Source organism: Micropterus salmoides, unplaced genomic scaffold (assembly GCF_014851395.1).
Source record: "Micropterus salmoides isolate LMB-PRFRI ecotype aquatic unplaced genomic scaffold, ASM1485139v1 Ms_hic_scaffold_22, whole genome shotgun sequence".
In the NCBI taxonomy this organism is placed as follows: domain Eukaryota; kingdom Metazoa; phylum Chordata; class Actinopteri; order Centrarchiformes; family Centrarchidae; genus Micropterus; species Micropterus salmoides.
In genome coordinates this window covers 5,308,029-5,326,674 of record NW_024041373.1, presented here as the reverse complement: position 1 = coordinate 5,326,674, position 18,646 = coordinate 5,308,029, and the positions used below count along the sequence as shown (strand labels likewise).

At 39.2% G+C, this 18,646-nt stretch overlaps 1 protein-coding gene across 2 annotated transcripts; it reads left to right on the top strand.

Annotated features, from left to right (window-relative positions):
* Positions 1 to 6,784: 6,784 nt before the first annotated feature.
* Positions 6,785 to 18,148, top strand: LOC119917397 (RING finger protein 122-like). 2 transcript variants are annotated; one of them, XM_038737719.1, is made up of 6 exons: positions 6,785 to 7,800; positions 12,596 to 12,726; positions 13,688 to 13,730; positions 13,867 to 13,908; positions 15,022 to 15,104; positions 15,818 to 18,148. In XM_038737719.1, exons 2-6 carry the CDS (start codon positions 12,617 to 12,619, stop codon positions 15,936 to 15,938), a joined length of 399 nt encoding a protein of 132 aa, XP_038593647.1. In that variant the 5' UTR covers positions 6,785 to 7,800; positions 12,596 to 12,616; the 3' UTR covers positions 15,939 to 18,148. The 2 variants fall into 2 exon arrangements, with proteins under 2 accessions (XP_038593647.1, XP_038593646.1); XM_038737718.1 differs by having other exon boundaries at positions 6,788 to 7,800; positions 12,570 to 12,726.
* Positions 18,149 to 18,646: the final 498 nt, after the last annotated feature.

The window sequence follows — 18,646 nt, the reverse complement described above, 5'->3', positions numbered from 1 at the left end:
CCTTGATTGCATTCATTCTGGTTATGTCATATTGAAATATAAACTTTTTGGTTTTGCTGCAAACCACTTTGGCGACATCGTTTAACTGAAACATTAATGCCAATAAACACATTGAACTGAACTAAACATATTGACAGGTGACAGTATAAAAGGCACAAAAAAGTGTAACCAATAACATTAGCAAAGGCTCAAGATCCTGGAACTGAAGCAGCTAAATGGAATTCAGCCATGTGTTATTATGATTGATTTAAATGTCCCCTCCACCTGATGACAGTTTGCAACTGTTTATGAATTTGAACTCCTAGGTCATCTGTCCATTATGGTGCAGTCAGAAAGATAAAACAAGACATTGGACTTCTGTTGCATTGACAAGTGTGCAGTTACAGACCACTTCACTGGAATTACATTTCTAGGAAGCAACCTAAAGCTGATGATACACAGGGCAACTTTTTGAGCAGTGTTGCTGGTGGCAAGTCCGACTATGCCTTGAACGGATAGCGGCGGGGCAGGTGGCGGAGTGGTGGGGGAAGGGGTTTACGGTAGTAATCTTTACTCATTACCATTGACGGCAACATTGCCCAACATTGCTCTAAAAGTTGTCATCACTTTAAGTTTAATCATCTTCAACCTCAGAATATTTACAGACGTGCTCAAATTTGTTGGTACCCTTACAGCTCATTGAAATAATGCTTCATTCCTCCTGAGAAGTGATGAAATTAAAAGCTATTTTATCATGTATACTTGCATGCCTTTGGTATGTCATAGAATAAAGCAAAGAAGCTGTGAAAAGAAATGAATTATTGCTTATTCTACAAAGATATTCTAAAATGGCCTGGACACATTTGTTGGTACCCCTTAGAAAAGATAATAAATAATTGGATTATAGTGATATTTCAAACTAATTAGTTTCTTTAATTAGTATCACACATGTCTCCAATCTTGTAATCAGTCATTCAGCCTATTTAAATGGAGAAAAGTAGTCACTGTGCTGTTTGGTATCATTGTGTGCACCACACTGAACATGGACCAGAGAAAGCAAAGGAGAGAGTTGTCTGAGGAGATCAGAAAGAAAATAATAGACAAGCATGGTAAAGGTAAAGGCTACAAGACCATCTCCAAGCAGCTTGATGTTCCTGTGACAACAGTTGCAAATATTATTAAGAAGTTTAAGGTCCATGGAACTGTAGCCAACCTCCCTGGGCGCGGCCGCAAGAGGAAAATCGACCCCAGATTGAACAGAAGGATAGTGCGAATGGTAGAAAAAGAACCAAGGATAACTGCCAAAGAGATACAAGCTGAACTCCAAGGTGAAGGTACGTCAGTTTCTGATCGCACCATCCGTCGCTTTTTGAGCGAAAGTGGGCTCCATGGAAGAAGACCCAGGAGGACTCCACTTCTGAAAGAAAAACATAAAAAAGCCAGACTGGAATTTGCTAAAATGCATATTGGCAAGCCACAATCCTTCTGGGAGAATGTCCTTTGGACAGATGAGTCAAAACTGGAGCTTTTTGGCAAGTCACATCAGCTCTATGTTCACAGACGAAAAAATGAAGCTTTCAAAGAAAAGAACACCATACCTACAGTGAAACATGGAGGAGGCTTGGTTATGTTTTGGGGCTGCTTTGCTGCGCCTGGCACAGGGTGCCTTGAATCTGTGCAGGGCACAATGAAATCTCAAGACTATCAAGACATTCTGGAGCGAAACGTACTGCCCAGTGTCAGAAAGCTCTGTCTCAGTCGCAGGTCATGGGTCTTCCAACAGGATAATGACCCAAAACACACAGCTAAAAGCACCCAAGAATGGATAAGAACAAAACGTTGGACTATTCTGAAGTGGCCTTCTATGAGTCCTGATCTGAATCCTATCGAACATCTATGGAAAGAGCTGAAACTTGCAGTCTGGAGAAGGCACCCATCAAACCTGAGACAGCTGGAGCAGTTTGCTCAGGAAGAGTGGGCCAAACTACCTGTTAACAGGTGCAGAGGTGTCATTGAGAGCTACAGAAAACGTTTGATTGCAGTGATTGCCTCTAAAGGTTGTGCAACAAAATATTAGGTTAGCGGTCCCATCATTTTTGTCCATGCCATTTTCATTTGTTTTATTATTTACAATATTATGTTGAATAAACAATCAAAAGAAAAGTCTGATTTCTATTAAATGTGGAATAAACAATGGTGGATGCCAATTACTTTTGTCAGTTTCAAGTTATTTCAGAGAAAATTGTGCATTCTTCGTTTTTTGTGGAGGGGTACCAACAAATTTGAGCACGTCTGTATTTTCTAATGAAAGCTGCTCTCTACACTAGAATGTCAGTATGTCAAAACCCTGAAACAACATTGAATACAAGTGTTATCCAGGTTTTGATCTTACTTGTGATATGATGTTTCCATGCAACATGAGAAACCTGGTTATTCATATTCCTGTATTCACGATAACTGATCATCTGAGCAGATGTGTCTTGATTTCTCACCATCTTGGTCACTAAGTTCTGTACCAACAAAGAATTTTCAGAAACCTGGATAAGGTGTTCACATGACACGTTATTTTGGTTTCTATTTTAGTAAGTTACTCCCAAGTAGCATTTCCATGTTTCACAAAACCAGGATCAGGACTTATCCTGGTTTCTGAAACCAGGATATGATGTATAGACGCATAACCGCAATATTTTAAAAAACCCAATCATAATCAGTATGTGTGCATGTAAATGCACTCATTGTTGCTGTGCTGGAATACTGCACAACCTGGTGTTTACTTCAGAGATTTTGAAACAGGTCTCCATACAGGATGGACATGGATAAACAAGGATTGGCTAAGAAGATTAGTTGGGACACTATTGATTTAAAGGTAAATTAGGCATGGACCAAACTCAAAAATGTACTCACTGCTCTCTGATAATGTAGAGTCTTAACCACTTTCAGAAGGCAGTTTTGAACAAATGTTTTGCCCTGGCAGACGGTAATAATAAACCTGTGCACAGAATTGAATGCTGAGGATCTGCTCAACATGTCCTTACCTTTTGGATATGTTATTAGTGTTCAGATAACTTTATTACAGACTTATTTTGAAAAGTTCACTCACTTTCACTTTGAACTGTTCTTCCCTGTTGTCAATGGTTTAGTAAAGATAAGATTTTTTTCCCTCAGAATAGTGAAAACTGGATTTGGATATAGCCTGGTGACTTTCTCGAATGCTGATGATGCTGCCGTAGCCGTGATTAAACTGAGTGGCAACAAAAGGATCCTCGTGGGTCTGTTCGAACCCAGAGAGGTCAGGGAGGCCCACAAGAATGAAAGATCAGAAAGTCTCCTACAAGATGGGTTCATGACACGACACGGAGAGAGACTACCCTCTCTGTTCGACACACTGTATCCACCAGCTTACATCCAGGTAATGGGACATTTGAACTGTGATTTTCTGCTATATCGTGTTTTTTGGTTGCCTAAAATAATTAAAGTAAAACTTTTGTCATCTCTGAGACTGCCACAGCTAGAGCACTAGAGCAGCAAGCCTGATCAAACAGTTTCCACATGTTCAAAACAACACAGAATAATATTAATAAATACCTGTATATCTGCAGAGTTGGACACTTTTTTGCAAAATGAATAAACTGAGCAACTTACTCAGAAGAAGCTGTAAAAAGATTTAAATTTTGTAACACACTAGTGTGTACTGAAGAGTAAAAACTTGGAGTTGTAGCCTGTGTTGTATTCAGTGATCTGGGAAATACACGGACACAGAGAGGGGAGATTTTCAAAATTAGATAACAATATTGATCATGATGACTCAGGATCTCACTATTGAAGTAACAATATTGTGGGTATGACCATATAGCAAATGTTTTAGACTTATGCTTGAATGTTTACTTTTAACAATAATCATAAACTTACTGTAATCTTAAATACAGGAATAATTTTGACAAGTTCGACATGTTGTCCTGTATACTGAATAACACTAAATGCTTGTGAACCGTGGAAGCTGCTCTTAGGGAAAAAACTCCAGAATCATAAAAACAAAGTATAGTATACTCTGAATGCTCTGAATGCTCTGTGCTAATAAGACCTGCATCAATTTGAGTTTTGTTAATCTTATTGAATAAATTATATATTTATTCAATCTGATTCGACATGATTGAATAAATATATATATATATATATATATTTATTCAATAAGATTAACAAAACTCAAATTGATGCAGGTCTTATTAGCACAGGTTAAGTCTTTATAGCATCTAATTCTCACCAGATGTTAATATACTGTTTTTTATATTGGACTTGAACACACTCAAACACATTTGCAAGTAAATACACACATACACAAAATTCACCTTCTAGGGGCTGTGGTCAGCCATATGCTGCACTTCTGCACATCAGCCACTAGATGGACCTCATGTTGTAGGTTAAAGCTAAAACATCTTATATTGCTTTGCAGCCAACCAGAATATTAGTTGGGTTTTTATCTTTGGGGTTTTACCTTTCTATTCATTCTTACTATTCATTCTGATTCATTTACCCTCCTCAGATGAAAACAACTGCAAATTCTATTTAAAAAGTATTACTTACAAGTAAATAAAAGGTAATTAACATTTTCATGTTATAGTTAGTGTGCCAGCAGATCATGTGTCTTTTTGTCATGCCTCTAATTCTACCATTTAACCTTATTTGCTTATTATTCTCATATATTAAATTTTCCCAGATGCCACTTCCAGTAAGTGACCTCTTTTCCATTCTATGTCCATTTTAATGTCTTATTATGTAGTTAAATCAAATCAAATCAATTGGTTTTGCAGGAGAACTTAGCTTATGAACTCTTAGAACTCCCCTACATGCTTACATTACATTACATCTAAAATGCGTTGATTTTTGTCTTTCGTTGTGAACTGCACATATGAGCAACCACATGTTTTCTTTGAAAAAATGTGTTTTCTACTTCATAAAGTGTTTACTGGTTAATAACTGAAATAATTTAGTAGGTTGTAGTTGTAGTTCTACAAATATGTCAAAGCAGCTCTCGAGGCAGAAATAAACTCACTGGTTGCATTAATCTTTTCTTACTTACACAAAGTGTGTGTGTGTGTGTGTGTGTGTGTGTGTGTGTGTGTGTGTGCGCGCGCGCGCACGCGTGTGTAGTGGTTTAGTTGAACTCTGGAGTGTTTACTCCCTTGGCTCAGTTCATTTGGTCAGGTGAGAGCATTTGAAATGAAGTAGCAGCAAACAACAAACAGAGTAAGACAGCAGAACATGTGAGTCTCAGCTCTCCTCCAAGAGAACAGTGTAACACCTCATTAGAGAGGTGAGAACAAACTGAACAAGCTAAAGTGAATAAGCTCAAAACATCAGGTTTTGTGTTGTTTCTATGTAATCCTCACATATCTCACCATACTGATGATGAACATTTTAAAATCCATCTGTCATAGATGTGCCAACTACACGTCTGATTCTACATGATTGAATTTCCCCTTGTGGGATTAATAAAGTATGTCTTCCTTTCGGAGGAAGTGAAGGTCGGCGGTTCAATCTCTGGCTCCCCCTGGTTGCGTGTCGAAGTGTCCTTGGGCAAGATACTGAACCCCGAATTGCCCCTGGCGGCTGTTCCGCCAGTGTATGAATGAGTGTGAATGTTAGTTTCCGTTTGAGCACTTCAGTGTATGAATGTGTATGACTGGTAAATGCAGATGTAGTGTAAAAGCGCTTTGAGTGGTCAAAAAGACTAGAAGGGCGCTATACAAATACGAAGCATTTACATTTACTTTCTTTCTTTTCTTTCTTGTTTTTCTCTCATGTTTACTTATCTTGTTTAACTTTCTGCTCTCTCTCTCTCTGTTTTTGTAATGGCTCTTTTTAGTTGTCCATCTCAAACTCTTCTGCCAGAACAGATATTCTTCTATTTTAGCTCTCTACATCGGTGGCTCTCACTTCATATGGCTGTATTATAGGCTGAATAGTACTCCCTATGAGGAGTTAACTGAACATGATGTGTAAAATTGGTTGAGTGCCCCTTTAACTCTGACCACAGACCTGCCCCAAAATTGCAAAACAAAATATGGTAATGCTTTAAAATACAGCTGCAAATTACAGTGTAATTAATTAGTACATATGGGGGGTCATGGGGGAAAAATACAGTATGTAGGTCCAAGGGAAGAACAATTTTTGTGGTTTGCCTATGAAGGTTTTAAAACACTGTTAGGGTAACAATACTGACATAGCATTGTAATTATTTATGATATAATTTATTTGAAAATGACTAAATGCTGACAGATTTTTTTAGTTTTATTAAATTACTTTTTAATAAGTTTTTAAACAAGGTGTATTTATTAATTACCTACAATATATAATGCATTGCTATTGGTAGTGGAGTTAGTTGCCCTGGGGCAATTGCCCGCTTTGCCGAGTTTATGGTCCAGCCATGGTGGTAATTGATTAAATTCTATCTGAATCAGTTCAGGTTATGATCTTTATATAAACAAGGAGAGAGTTTGTATAAACCAGAGTTGGTGTCGATTTATCGTACAAATAGCATGTAATCAATCAAACTACCTTATAACTATCATATCACAGCCTATCCCCACGCCTGTTTCCACATCTGCCTGTCTGCCATCTGCTCTGCACCTACTTAAATAATAGCTTGCAGCTGCAAAGGAAGGAGGGCAGGGTGGGGGTGTGTGTGGAAGGAAAAACCCAGAGGGGCGAGAGGTAAAGGGAGGGCAGGCAGACGGGTGAGGAGGGGAGGGGAGGAAGAAGGAAGGAGGGGGCGGTGAAAGCAGAGCTGTGATGCAGACAGCGAATCACATGAGCAGGGATCTGTTTACAAACTGAGGGCTGTAGACGAGAAGTAGAGAAGAGAGACGAGGAAGGAGAGAGGAGGAGAGTGAATGTGAGAGGAAAATACCGGAGAAAAGGGGAGAGCCTGGATCTGAATTAACATCAGCAGCATTGTCTTCCTGTGTTCTTTGTTCAGTACAGGAAGACAGGGGAAGATATGAGGCGCTGCTTTCCACAGAAACACTGAGGCTGCCTGCCTGCCTCTCTGCCTGCCTGGTCGCCTGGTTGGCTGGCCGTGCTGCCGGGAAACCCATCAATGTCCTTTCCTTTGTCTCTCCATAATTGGATACGGCAGGTTTTCACAGCCAGAGAGGAGGAAAGCAACATGGAAATCTAAAAGAAGAGGACAGAGGAGACAGAAGTGAGGAAGAGAGAAGAGAAAAGAAAAAAAGAGGAGGAAGGGAGGGAGAGACTCGTGACAATGTTTTGAAGGGGAGACAAAACAAAAAAGCAGGGACTGCGCTCGGCCAGAGGTACAAAGCCAGAGTGCTGGATGGGATTTGGAGTATATTTTCTCGTACTGTCTTTCTGTCTACAAGGCTCACAGGTTAATTTCCAACTGTTCGATTTGTCTTTTGGAGAATACACAAGGATACCTACATTTCTTTCTCTGATACATTCACAGTTCTTTGGGAGTCTACATCTCAATTAAAGTGGATGTTTGTATTGTGTTTTGGGGGGTAAATCATCACTGCAGACTAAGGTATCAATTGAGCAGCTTGTTATTTGAGTAATGTCTTCTTGAGGAACTGGGAGTCTCTGAACAGGTCTGCTTTAATTCTGCTTAATTCAGTGCACATCTGCTCTATCAACTATCAGTTTAAACTAGTTTGAACCTAAACAGTAGTGGACGTACAGGTCAAAGCTGTTCTTTTGTGGAAACCAGACTTTGTGATATTGAAGAGGTCACGACCCCAGAGATTTTTGGGTTTGCCAACCGGACATCTGCAGATTTGATGCATCCTGTCCAATGGTGTAACGGTAAGTGTCCTGGAGCCAGTTGCACAGTTTGTTTATTAATTTTAAACTTGGCCTAGTAATAACGTATGTCTTTGCTGGAGATTTACAAAGCAATTAAACAGTGTTTCACCACACAAACTAGTTATTTTGGTAGTACTTCACCTTCTAACGGGTGTCGCTGTTGGTGTACCCCATCGAGGCTCTATCTCAACACCCAAGACAGATCTTTTGCACTCGCCACACAATCAGGTGGGAGCATGAATGCCCAATGAAACACATGCATGCCATCGCTGGGCTCCTTGTTTTACTCAGCCAACTTTGGTACAGACACAGCATTCAGCGAAACCTTCCTCACTGTCCGTTGTTGTTGAGATGATCCTTCAAGCAAGTCCTGTTGAAATTTCTCTTTACCTGTTCAACCTGCTTGCTCCCTCTGCTTAGCCTGGTGCTGCGGAGGGAGGCAGCAGTGGCTAACTAGCCATGCCACTAGTACCACAAGATGACCAGCCTGTCTTTGAGGAAGTTCCTCTTCAACAACATTCAGCACACTTATGCTAACTGCTATGCTAGTACCGCTCAGGATACATCACTAGCTAGACAAGGTGGCCAGCTCTGCCTACTCCATGACTTGCTAGCATTTGCTAATCTGTCTTAGCACTAGCTAGCCCTGGCTTGGTCAACTGTGGTCAAGTTAATCTAGGCTTGTTTATATTTACTGCTGGCTGCGTTACTAGGTTTGCCTCCGAAAAAGATGCTTTGTGTCGCCTGGTGGCGTATGACACCTGCTAAATATTAGGCTTGTGCCGCTCAGGCTGTATCACTAGCTGATAATAGCTGGCTAGCTCTAGTGATGCTCGCTTTTCCCCCAACCTCTATCTCCCCGTCCCACATGCCTCATAAAGAGCTAACTAAGCACTTCCACAGTGCTACACTGATACACAGGCTGTTTCAGATGCATGTGATGTAGATAGCTACCATGCCATCCCACTTGTTGGGTGATAGGTCAGGTTCCTCAGTGATGGAGTTTATCACCAACATGTAGATTTACCTGTCCCCATACTGATGAGGAGCTGGCACAAGGCAACTTATTTTCTCCTCCTATTTCCATTATTAACCTCCACCTTCACTTGTGTTCCCTTACTGTGTCTGGCACACGGGTAACTGATGATAATTCTGCCCAGTTCCATGGTTACGGAAGTCTTCATCACCAAAGCTTGGCGTCCGTACTCCAGTTACTTTTCTCTCATACTAGAGAGGAAACAACAAGCTGTATTTTCCCTGTCATCAGTTGCCAAACTGAAGTTACAGCCAGCTACTATTTCTTATGTAGAGATGTGTTACTAAATATTCACACCCAATAACTAACAGGTTAAATATAATACTCATTCTAACCTGCATGAATACTACTGATTCTGAGACATACATATTTCTGCTTTTCTGCATTTAAGTAATACCTACATTTAAAAAGGATTAACTGGTTAAATATAATCTATTGTTTGCCCTCTTAAAACTGTTAAAAAGTAATATTACAGCTTATGATGCCACTGACTTCCTTTTAATGTCGTTTGATTGGACCACACTAAGCTACCAATTCACATATTACTAAAGGCTTTACTAGCTAAGTACTAGTTCATTTCTAAGTTTAGTAAATCACTACCTTGAAACTTAGGAAGGAAACTTTCCACACAAACTTGCCACTGGGTTTATAGTTGGCACAATCCTATCTTGGGTGAATTTTTAAACACAAACTTATGACATAACCAATAAGAACCATAATCACAATGTGTGTATTATGTGTTTTACCCTCAAATATATTCAAATAAACAACTGAGACCTCTAAAGGTTGTTTCTATGTAATCAGGTTCTATAATTATTCCAGCCCAAACACATAAAACCAAAGCTACTATTCCTTTTAACAGTGTTCAGGTACAGTCTTGTCAAGTTGCACAGTGGCCTACCTTTTTAGTACTCCACTATCAATGATTTACTAACATTGTGCTAAGATTAAAGCTGCCTCCTCCTTCACCCAAACCTCCTGTCGATCCCGTCCCTAAGACCCCCCACTGTACAACCGAAGACTGCACCCTTGGTCCATTAAAGAATTACTTTTGAACAAACTGGTCACCACCACAGTATAAGTTGTGGCACTGAACCTTACGAAAGAGTTACTGCGGTATAAGGCTGATCTGAGCCATGTGGAATGAGAACTGCCATGTCCCTCAGGCTGAAAACTTCTTTCTCCCTGAGCAGAGTAACTACTTTTGGGCCAAGAAGCAAGTGGAACACATTCCTGTGTGACGCAAGGATGGTTGTAAAAGTTCACATGAAAGTGCTTTGCAGTGTTGGAGTATAAACTGTAATTGTGTGTGAGGTTTCTTTTCTGAAATAGCCACTGAACATTATGAGGATAGCAAACACCAGTAGAAACCAAAATCTAAATTCTCCCTTAATAGACTCTTCTTCAGTAGCTTATTAAGCGCGATTCTGATTACTATGGATTTATGCCATAAAGATTTTACATTACATTACATTCATTTGGCAGACACTTTTGTCTATATAACTAATAACTAACCTACAAAAAATCCAAGTAAAAAGGTAAAGTAAACAAAAATGAGTTCCTGAACACAGATCTCTCCCCTTCTCCTAATTTCTCAATCACTCTATATTTAAATACAAAATTGGAAATTAGGCACCTCCATAGATGTTATTACACACATTTTACAACAGGGCTGTATAATGAAATAAAGTCTGTAGTTCCCTTTATGCCTCTCTCAAAAGCAAATGTCATACAGACGAAAATGAAAAAGATTATATACAGAAATAAAACTATTTTGCAGAGTCTCATAGCCTGGGGAAAGAAGCTGCTCTGCAGTCTGGTGGTGTCAATGGATACTTCTGTATCTCTTGCCAGATGGCAGCAGGATGATACTGTCTTTTAGTATCATCTACACATGCAACAATATCTCAATTTCACCCAAGTTGAAAAACTCCCCAGCTCAGAAATCACTACAGTGTAAGCAGTATTGCATTGCAATTTGAAACACAAGGCTTCATTGATGTGTGCCAGGCCTTGTACGTTACACAGATACCTATACCCCACATCCTTTCCATAGGAGTGGACACAGGGAAACTATGGGCAGGACCAGAAAGGTGATGTATGATGGCATATATTTGTCATGAAGACCTGTGTTGACCATGGAAATACACAGGCAAGACCATGATGGAGATGAGTGGGCTAATATCCCAAGTCAGAATCAGAATCACTCTTAATGGCCTGGCACATGTACACATACGAGGAATCTGAGTCCGGTCTTGCATAGCTGTCAGTGTACATACACAGAACAAGGATAAACAAACAGGACGACAAGCTAAACGAGAACACACAAACTACAGTGTACACATACATCCTAACAAAACAACATTTGTAGACATGCTCCTCTAAGAGGTAAAGGGTTTATTGTAAGAAGAAGAAGATACACAGTTCTACATGCAAACTTGTTTTACTATCCATCTGGGGGCAATTAATTATGTAATTTATTTGAAACTTAATCTTGTGCTGCATTCCAGACAACTCGAAACTCAAAAATTTGGAACCTCCTACAAGAAAAACTTTAATGGAATGGAGTTCCTACTTGTAAACTTGGCAAATCCATCTACCCCGACTTGATGAAAAAGTTGGGGTAGAAGTAGGGGTCAGTTGTCTGATGTTACACCACCATGGCAGCATCCAGCTTTTTAGCTGAAAACAGCTGCCTATTGTGGCAGGAAAGAAGGTTGAGGAGAGTGGTGAGACTAAACCAAAACAGTAAAGTTGTACGACTGAGTCATAAGAATCTCTAACCTGAACCTAAACTGATTCTAACCTTAGCAAATAAGGTGAAAGGCTACAATAAACTGTCAAAGTATTGGACGACCAGCTTTTTGGTTTCTAAGTTGGTCTCCGCAACAAGAATCAGGTTTGGAGAAATTGAAGAATATCACATTCAAATTGTCAAATAATCACATCCATTCACGAATGAATGAATGAATGAATGAATGAATGAATGAATGAATGTGATTATTAAAGAAATAAAGCATGGCTGCTCACCCACACTTTTACAAGTGTTGCAAACCATTTGTGCTAACATCATTCTAAGCAATAAACGACGCGGCTAAATCTCTTAGTGCTTTCAGATGAATTCAGTCTTTAAATGCCATGTGTAAAACACTCTCAGTCATACAAATTTTCTTTGTCATTTCTTCTGAGTTTCTAAATGCCACATGATGTAGGCTTCATTCTTTACTTGGGGGTTTACTGACTGTAGCTTGTTTACTGTGGCTACTCATGTTTAGAAAATGACGTGTTCATATATTTTCTAAAAGCCTGAAAACATGAATGCATATTGCATGGGAGCCTTGTTCTTTGTGTGGAGACAAAGTTGGCTCAGAACACAGTTGATTTAGATGCACATACTGGCCAATACCAACCTTTCATGAATATATTATATGTTGATGTGATGGATAAGTTGCAGTTTCATAACTAGTTGTATGTATTGTCAAAATTGTCAGTACTTCGCCGTCTGTAGGAAGTTTGAATTGAACTTTGATCCGCTCCCACACAAATAGGCTTTAATATTTGTGCTGATATAAATGCAGATAGTTCAGAATGCCTTTTTCTAAATGATGTTTCAGAGGCTTTTCACACTGACAGGAAATGTTGCATTCTCTTTTTATAAAACCATCTGGGATTGCTGGGATACTGATGCACGATACTTCTGTGCAATGTTATTTCCTGTGTGCCGTCCTCTCAGGGTGTCTGTGTGACCTTGGATTGCAGAACGTCGACCCCTACTGCAAGATGACATCTGAAGAGTTCTTCCACCTGCCGCTCAACGTCTATATCATCATCCTGGGCATTGGCCTCTTCATCCTCATGCTCAGCCTCATCTTTTGCTGCTACCTGTTCAGGTACAAGACAACTCCTTGCATACAATATGGGTGTTGTTTCTTCTTGTAGAAGGAACTGCACGAACTTTAACTGAACAAGACCATAAGCATACAACCAACTTACTAAGTGGCTCGTAAATCACGAAATAGCGTAGGACAGTTTAGGACAGTTTACACCCTTCAGTCACTGGGGGAATATATTTTCAACCCGAATACAGTATGTGACAACAAAGTCAGTGGTCTTATTTCCTAGCAGTAAGCGAATGTTTCATCCATGGCTGGACTATTTAAAGAGGTCTCATTGTATTACAAGGTGCATTGTCTGTTCGACAAATCAAGTGAATGCTCCTTAAGGAAATTAAAGACAGTTTGGGCTTTTTTTTGGGTCAGTTTACAGCAGTCAACTTCCTGAATTTCTGGAAAAAGCTATTCAAAGTTTTACCTTTGCTGAGGACACACATTTATTTCTCTGCCAGAAAGATATCTGTAAAACCCTAATAGACTGTGGGGCTAAGTAGAGTTTGTAGATTCTTTTAGTGATGGAAAAGGTGTATTTAAAAACATGTAAAGCCACCAAAGTTGCCTTGAAGGCATGTAAAATCAGTCATTATCAAGAAGGTTTCAAACTTGAAAATGTAATTCAATTACAAGTACCGTTTTACCGGTTCACTGAGCCCTAAATAACAGTAATCTATTTATGCTTTCAGCAACGTCTGCTCAACTCAAACAGAATTTCAGTCAGAATCCTTATACAAGGACACATTCTTGAAAGTGTTACAGATCTGCTTATGGTAAGTGCAGATGTACAGGCTGTTACTTGAATCTGGCATTGTGTAAATTCCAGGACTGCTTGAAGCAGAATCTCAGCTGATTCATACAGCATGACAAGACATGTCCCGAGGAAGACTGATATTGAGCCACCAGACACAGAATCTTTATCTTTATGACTCTAAATTACAGCATGTTTTTTTGTGCTTCACAGACTCAGGCAACAAGGTGCAAGAGAACAGTACGGTTACAACGAGGTAATATGTTAATACTATGACAGTTGGACTACTGTCCAATGTCCAGTTGGACTACTGTCCAATTGTAATTCAGATCATGTGCTTTTTTGTCTGGTGAACTATATGCGTTTTGTCACAAATCCATTCTTGTCAACAGGTTGTTTTGAGAGGAACGGGGAAGAAACTGAGCCTTCTTGGTGTAAGTTGAATACAGGATGAGCACTGTTATAAAACGGTCTAAAGGAAAGGAGATGACCAATGCAAATGAGATGAAATGAATGTGGAAATCATACTGAAGCAGTTTAGTGAATCTAGTGTTTAAAAGATATACCATTTAAGTTATGGCGACAAATTTACTGCTGAAAACGGAGAGCAAATCTGCCAATTAAAGGCAGGTGAAAATCCTCACTATGAGAAAAAAATGTTAGAACAACACAGAGCTAACAGGCAAACATTTTCAGTGAATTATGTGAAAATCTTCAATTTATGAATATTTATTTTACTTTAGCCCCAACTGTCTGTTTCTGTAAGGCTGCTGAAATGAACCCATTAGCTTGTGACATTTTGCTTAGCTAGACACAGCAGCTATGCCCCGGTATATACACTGTTGCAGTCTTGTGACAGTTCTTAGGGCTGTCATACAAGCTATGTCCCAAATTCATAATACATAATATACATATACACACAATAATTGTGACCAGGTTTTGGAAAAAGTGAGAAAACTGAGTGTACTCAAAGATGTCAGTCTGCAGACTAAATTAGCTTAATTTCAGAAAGTGGTGTTGTCCCACAAGTCACACAACAGAAAGAGTGGATCTGCTCACATGTCGCAAAAATCTGTAAACTGTGTGAGCTGCCAGAAGATCTCCAAAAAACACTTTAGGGCTATCATTTTGCTTTCTTATTGTTAAACTACCAAATTTGACATTGGCAGGATAGGCTAATTTGAAATGTCTGTGTGCTTTTCCATCATTACCTGGATGTTGAAAAGGGTTTATTTCTTCAAATGCAAAAATAGAATATTGTTAGTATATATATATATATATATATATGTACAGTATGAACAAGGGGTTATGGCAGTGATCAAATTATTTCAGTGCAGTCATGCAAAGCTATATTGGTGATTATTTTAGCAAAGAATTATACAGCAGTAGCTATTGAATGGATGCATTATTGTTCTGACTATAAATGCTGAATACTGAAATGAGGAGTTAGGGTAGTGCTTGTATCAGGATATTCTGTATTAAATAGTTAAGTTGTCAGGAATACTGGTTATGTATTGATTTCATAATCTGTCATTTCCCCTTTTCAGCAAACATGTGCGGTGTGTTTAGAAGAGTTTCGCAGCAGAGATGAGCTTGGAGTGTGCCCATGTTCCCATGCTTTTCACAAGAAGTAAGTTCTGCAGCCGTGCCTGATAATGATCAGACTTCCATGAGATTGGACAGTTGACTCCACATTTACCAACATGTTCGAATGCAAAAACTCCAGACAGATTCATTTGTTTAGCTGTTTCACAAATTGGTAATGATGCAGCAAATTTTTGTTGACTCGTCCATCATGTTTGACACCTAATCAGTTTGAAATCATGGAATAACACTTTTGGAACAGCCATTTTATCTGTATCTTTCAGTGGCTCCATGGGCCTCACTTTTAAAACCCCTAAATGTTATCCTGGCCTTTATTTATAAGACTTCTTGATGAATTAAATGTTGGCTAACCAGTTTAAAGGAATGATTCAACTTCTTGATGGATTCAAGTTAAACAGCTGAAGCAGTCAGAGAAATTCAGAAAACATGGTGAGCGAAGCCAAAAATGACACAAATTCCTGACAACATATGTCCTTGCATGTTTGAACATGAGCATGCTTTATGCAACTGAGACCTGTTTTTGCCTTGCAGTGTAGGTGTGACATTTCTTTTAGATCAGTTGCTTAACTTTCTGACTGTGTTAATGCACCGTATGTCTGTTCAGTCCTTTGTTTTAACTTCTGTTTCTTGTCTCGATACCTTAAGTTTCTACCTAGACCCACCTACATACCTTTGCATACTCTGTCTTCCTTTGAAACTACAAAACGAGATAATATTTCTCACATCTGCTTTTCTCAGGTGTCTGCTGAAATGGTTAGAGATCCGCAGCGTCTGCCCCATGTGCAACAAGCCCATTTGTCGCCTCCAGCCTGACCCCCCACAAGCACCTGAGCGGCCACAGAGTCTCCTGGAGGTCTGAGAGGAGAACATATTTTCCAGCAGCACCTCATGCTGTCCAGTCAATTGACACCTGTCATTAAAGAGAGTCCCGTTTCACTGTCCAACAGATTGTAGTTTTAGAAATTCAAACATTTTTTGAGGCAGAGCTACTTATATTATTGTTAAACCGTAAGTGCAGAGCCAAATAACCTCCCTGGCAAACTATATGGGGGAAGACTGAGAACACTGAGACAGAGGTGGTAATGCTAATGACTCTTACTTGATATGGCATTCATGATAGCAGATTAAGGCTAGCTATCAGACCTAGAAACTGCAATTTTAAGTACGTAGTCCAATCCTTAAACTAATGGACAAGTGCCTTAAAGACCTCTAAAGGCCACTGAAAAATAACTTTAAGATTCAAGATTGGTTGTCAGCTAGCTAATTTCACTTGCGTGTATTGGTGACAATCTTTAATTTTGTTTTGTTCGGAAGATAAAGGCTAAAAGAGAGCTGTGTTTGCTTGACAGGCAGGTTTTGTCGTTTCATTTGACTTTAATATTAAGAGAACAAAGCAAAAGAACATTTACAGGAATTTACTTAAAAGAGTAAAATGAGCGCACTATACACTGCCCTCAGCAATTCTCACAATAGAATGAAAAAATAATCGTCTATATCATGTACATTACCTTTTGCTAAAAAAAATACCACAATGCAATGCTTCACGTATGCTAAATGCATATTTGATTATTTTTTAATTGTGATTATGAGAGACTACATCTGTCAGCAATAAGTGTGCAAAATCCCAGTTTATTCCACTATACAGATAAATTATTTAGGAAACAGCGAATGAGTGAACAATTGTGTAAAAAAAAAAGTTACAGCGCCATGTGTGACATCCAGACAACTGTATTTACCATTATCATCAACATCTTAGCATTATCACCATCATCAGATTGTGCAGATACCAGCTAGCTGGGAAGTGTTCAAAATCCTTATTTGAGAGGCAAGTTGGGTCAGACAAGACACTAGCTTTCATGAGTCTAACACATCTGTGAAACCCAAACAGTTGTGCTGGTCCCTCGGTGTGTTGAGGTTACTGCTGTAACCCAACTGATATAGGATTATGTCTGCCTCCAGTCCAGCTCTGCCTCAGAGAAATGTTTCTATGACAAACTCCAGTCTGCTCGTTTTCAGTTAAAAAATGAAATAAAAATGACATGCAGCGCCACATGGGTATGTCGTGTCTTTCACCATGACATAAGAGCCCGGCGCTTGGAAAGAAGACGATTCAACCACCAGACACCAGCTTTGAAGACGTCAGAACCTCCTTCGGCTGATCGTTGCTCCAAATTTGATGGCAAATACAGAACCTGTGATGAAATATGTGCAAGTTGTGCAAAACAGGAAAACTGTGAACTGACAAGAATCAGGGGTGTGTGTATTTTGGCTGTAATCTTCCATTGCTTCAATCAGCTCCATCCTACAGTGTGTTGCCAAAACTGAGTGAAGGTAGCAAAGCCCTAAATGTCAAGACAGTTGAGTCATATGGGATCTGAGATAAAGACAACAACATGATGTCACATGCCTGTTTAGCCACAACAAGGGTCCTAAGTGACTCAACCACTGAAATAACCTATATACATGGTTTTAAAGTTATTTCTAATTAACTGTTTTGTATCATATCTGGCTTCCAGTGAAATGTATTGTGTATACGTGATGCTAAAACACTTGGACTGTCATTTGTGAAATAGCTGGATGTCATCGTTGAAAGCAGTGGGACAGAACTGAACCAAGCGTTCTTCGAAGAAATCTTAGCTCCCAATGTCTAAGAACTGCTCTGTACTGTAGTGATATAAATAGACACACTGCACTGATATGAAGAGCCTGTTTGAGCTGGTTTCTTGTCTGACTGAGGTGCACCATAAACATCATTCTCTGTTTGTACTGTGTAAATTGTAAATGCTTTTAAATTTTCTGACTTTAGGAAAAAAAAATATAACCAGTGTTTCAATAAGGTTATTTGAATCCAAGTAATTTTTTTTTTCTAGCGTTGCTACATGTTGACACTTTAAACTGTTTATTTGTATATTGTCATTATAATATATGGGAACATTATAAAAATGTGCTGTTGGGGCCCTATCTTTGTTTTTGGAGGTTATGGTTGATCTTACCAACTGTGTGTATGTGACTGAAAGGTTTCCACCAATAATGTGCCATCTCTGATATATAAATGTGCCTGAAATAGTTTGTTGATGTTTATCTTCTAATGAAATTCCAGCAGGCTGTATGCTGTGAGATGTAATGCTGCCCTCTACGGTCAATTGCGTGCCGTTTTCATTTTAGAGTTCTTAGCCATAGTAACGCGGCGGAAGGGATTTCATTGTCTGTCAGCTAACCACTCTGGTCCGGACTGAACAACTACTCTCACATCACCAGGCTCTCCACAGCTGCTTAGTAATATGTCAAAATGCCATAACATTTAGCGCCACTATGAGGTTAACATTTTTGTTTTTTAGTGAAATGACTTGACAACCTTTTGATGGATTGGCATGAAATTTTCATTTTCCTCTCAAGATGAATTGTAATAACTTTGTTGATTTCCTCTAGCACCATCATCAGGTCAAATTAATACTTTACATAATGCTATATGACCTAATACCTTCAAAACTAAAGACATTCATCAGCCTCAGTTCCATTTGTACCTGCTAACACGCTGAGCTAAGACGCTGAACACGGTAAACATTA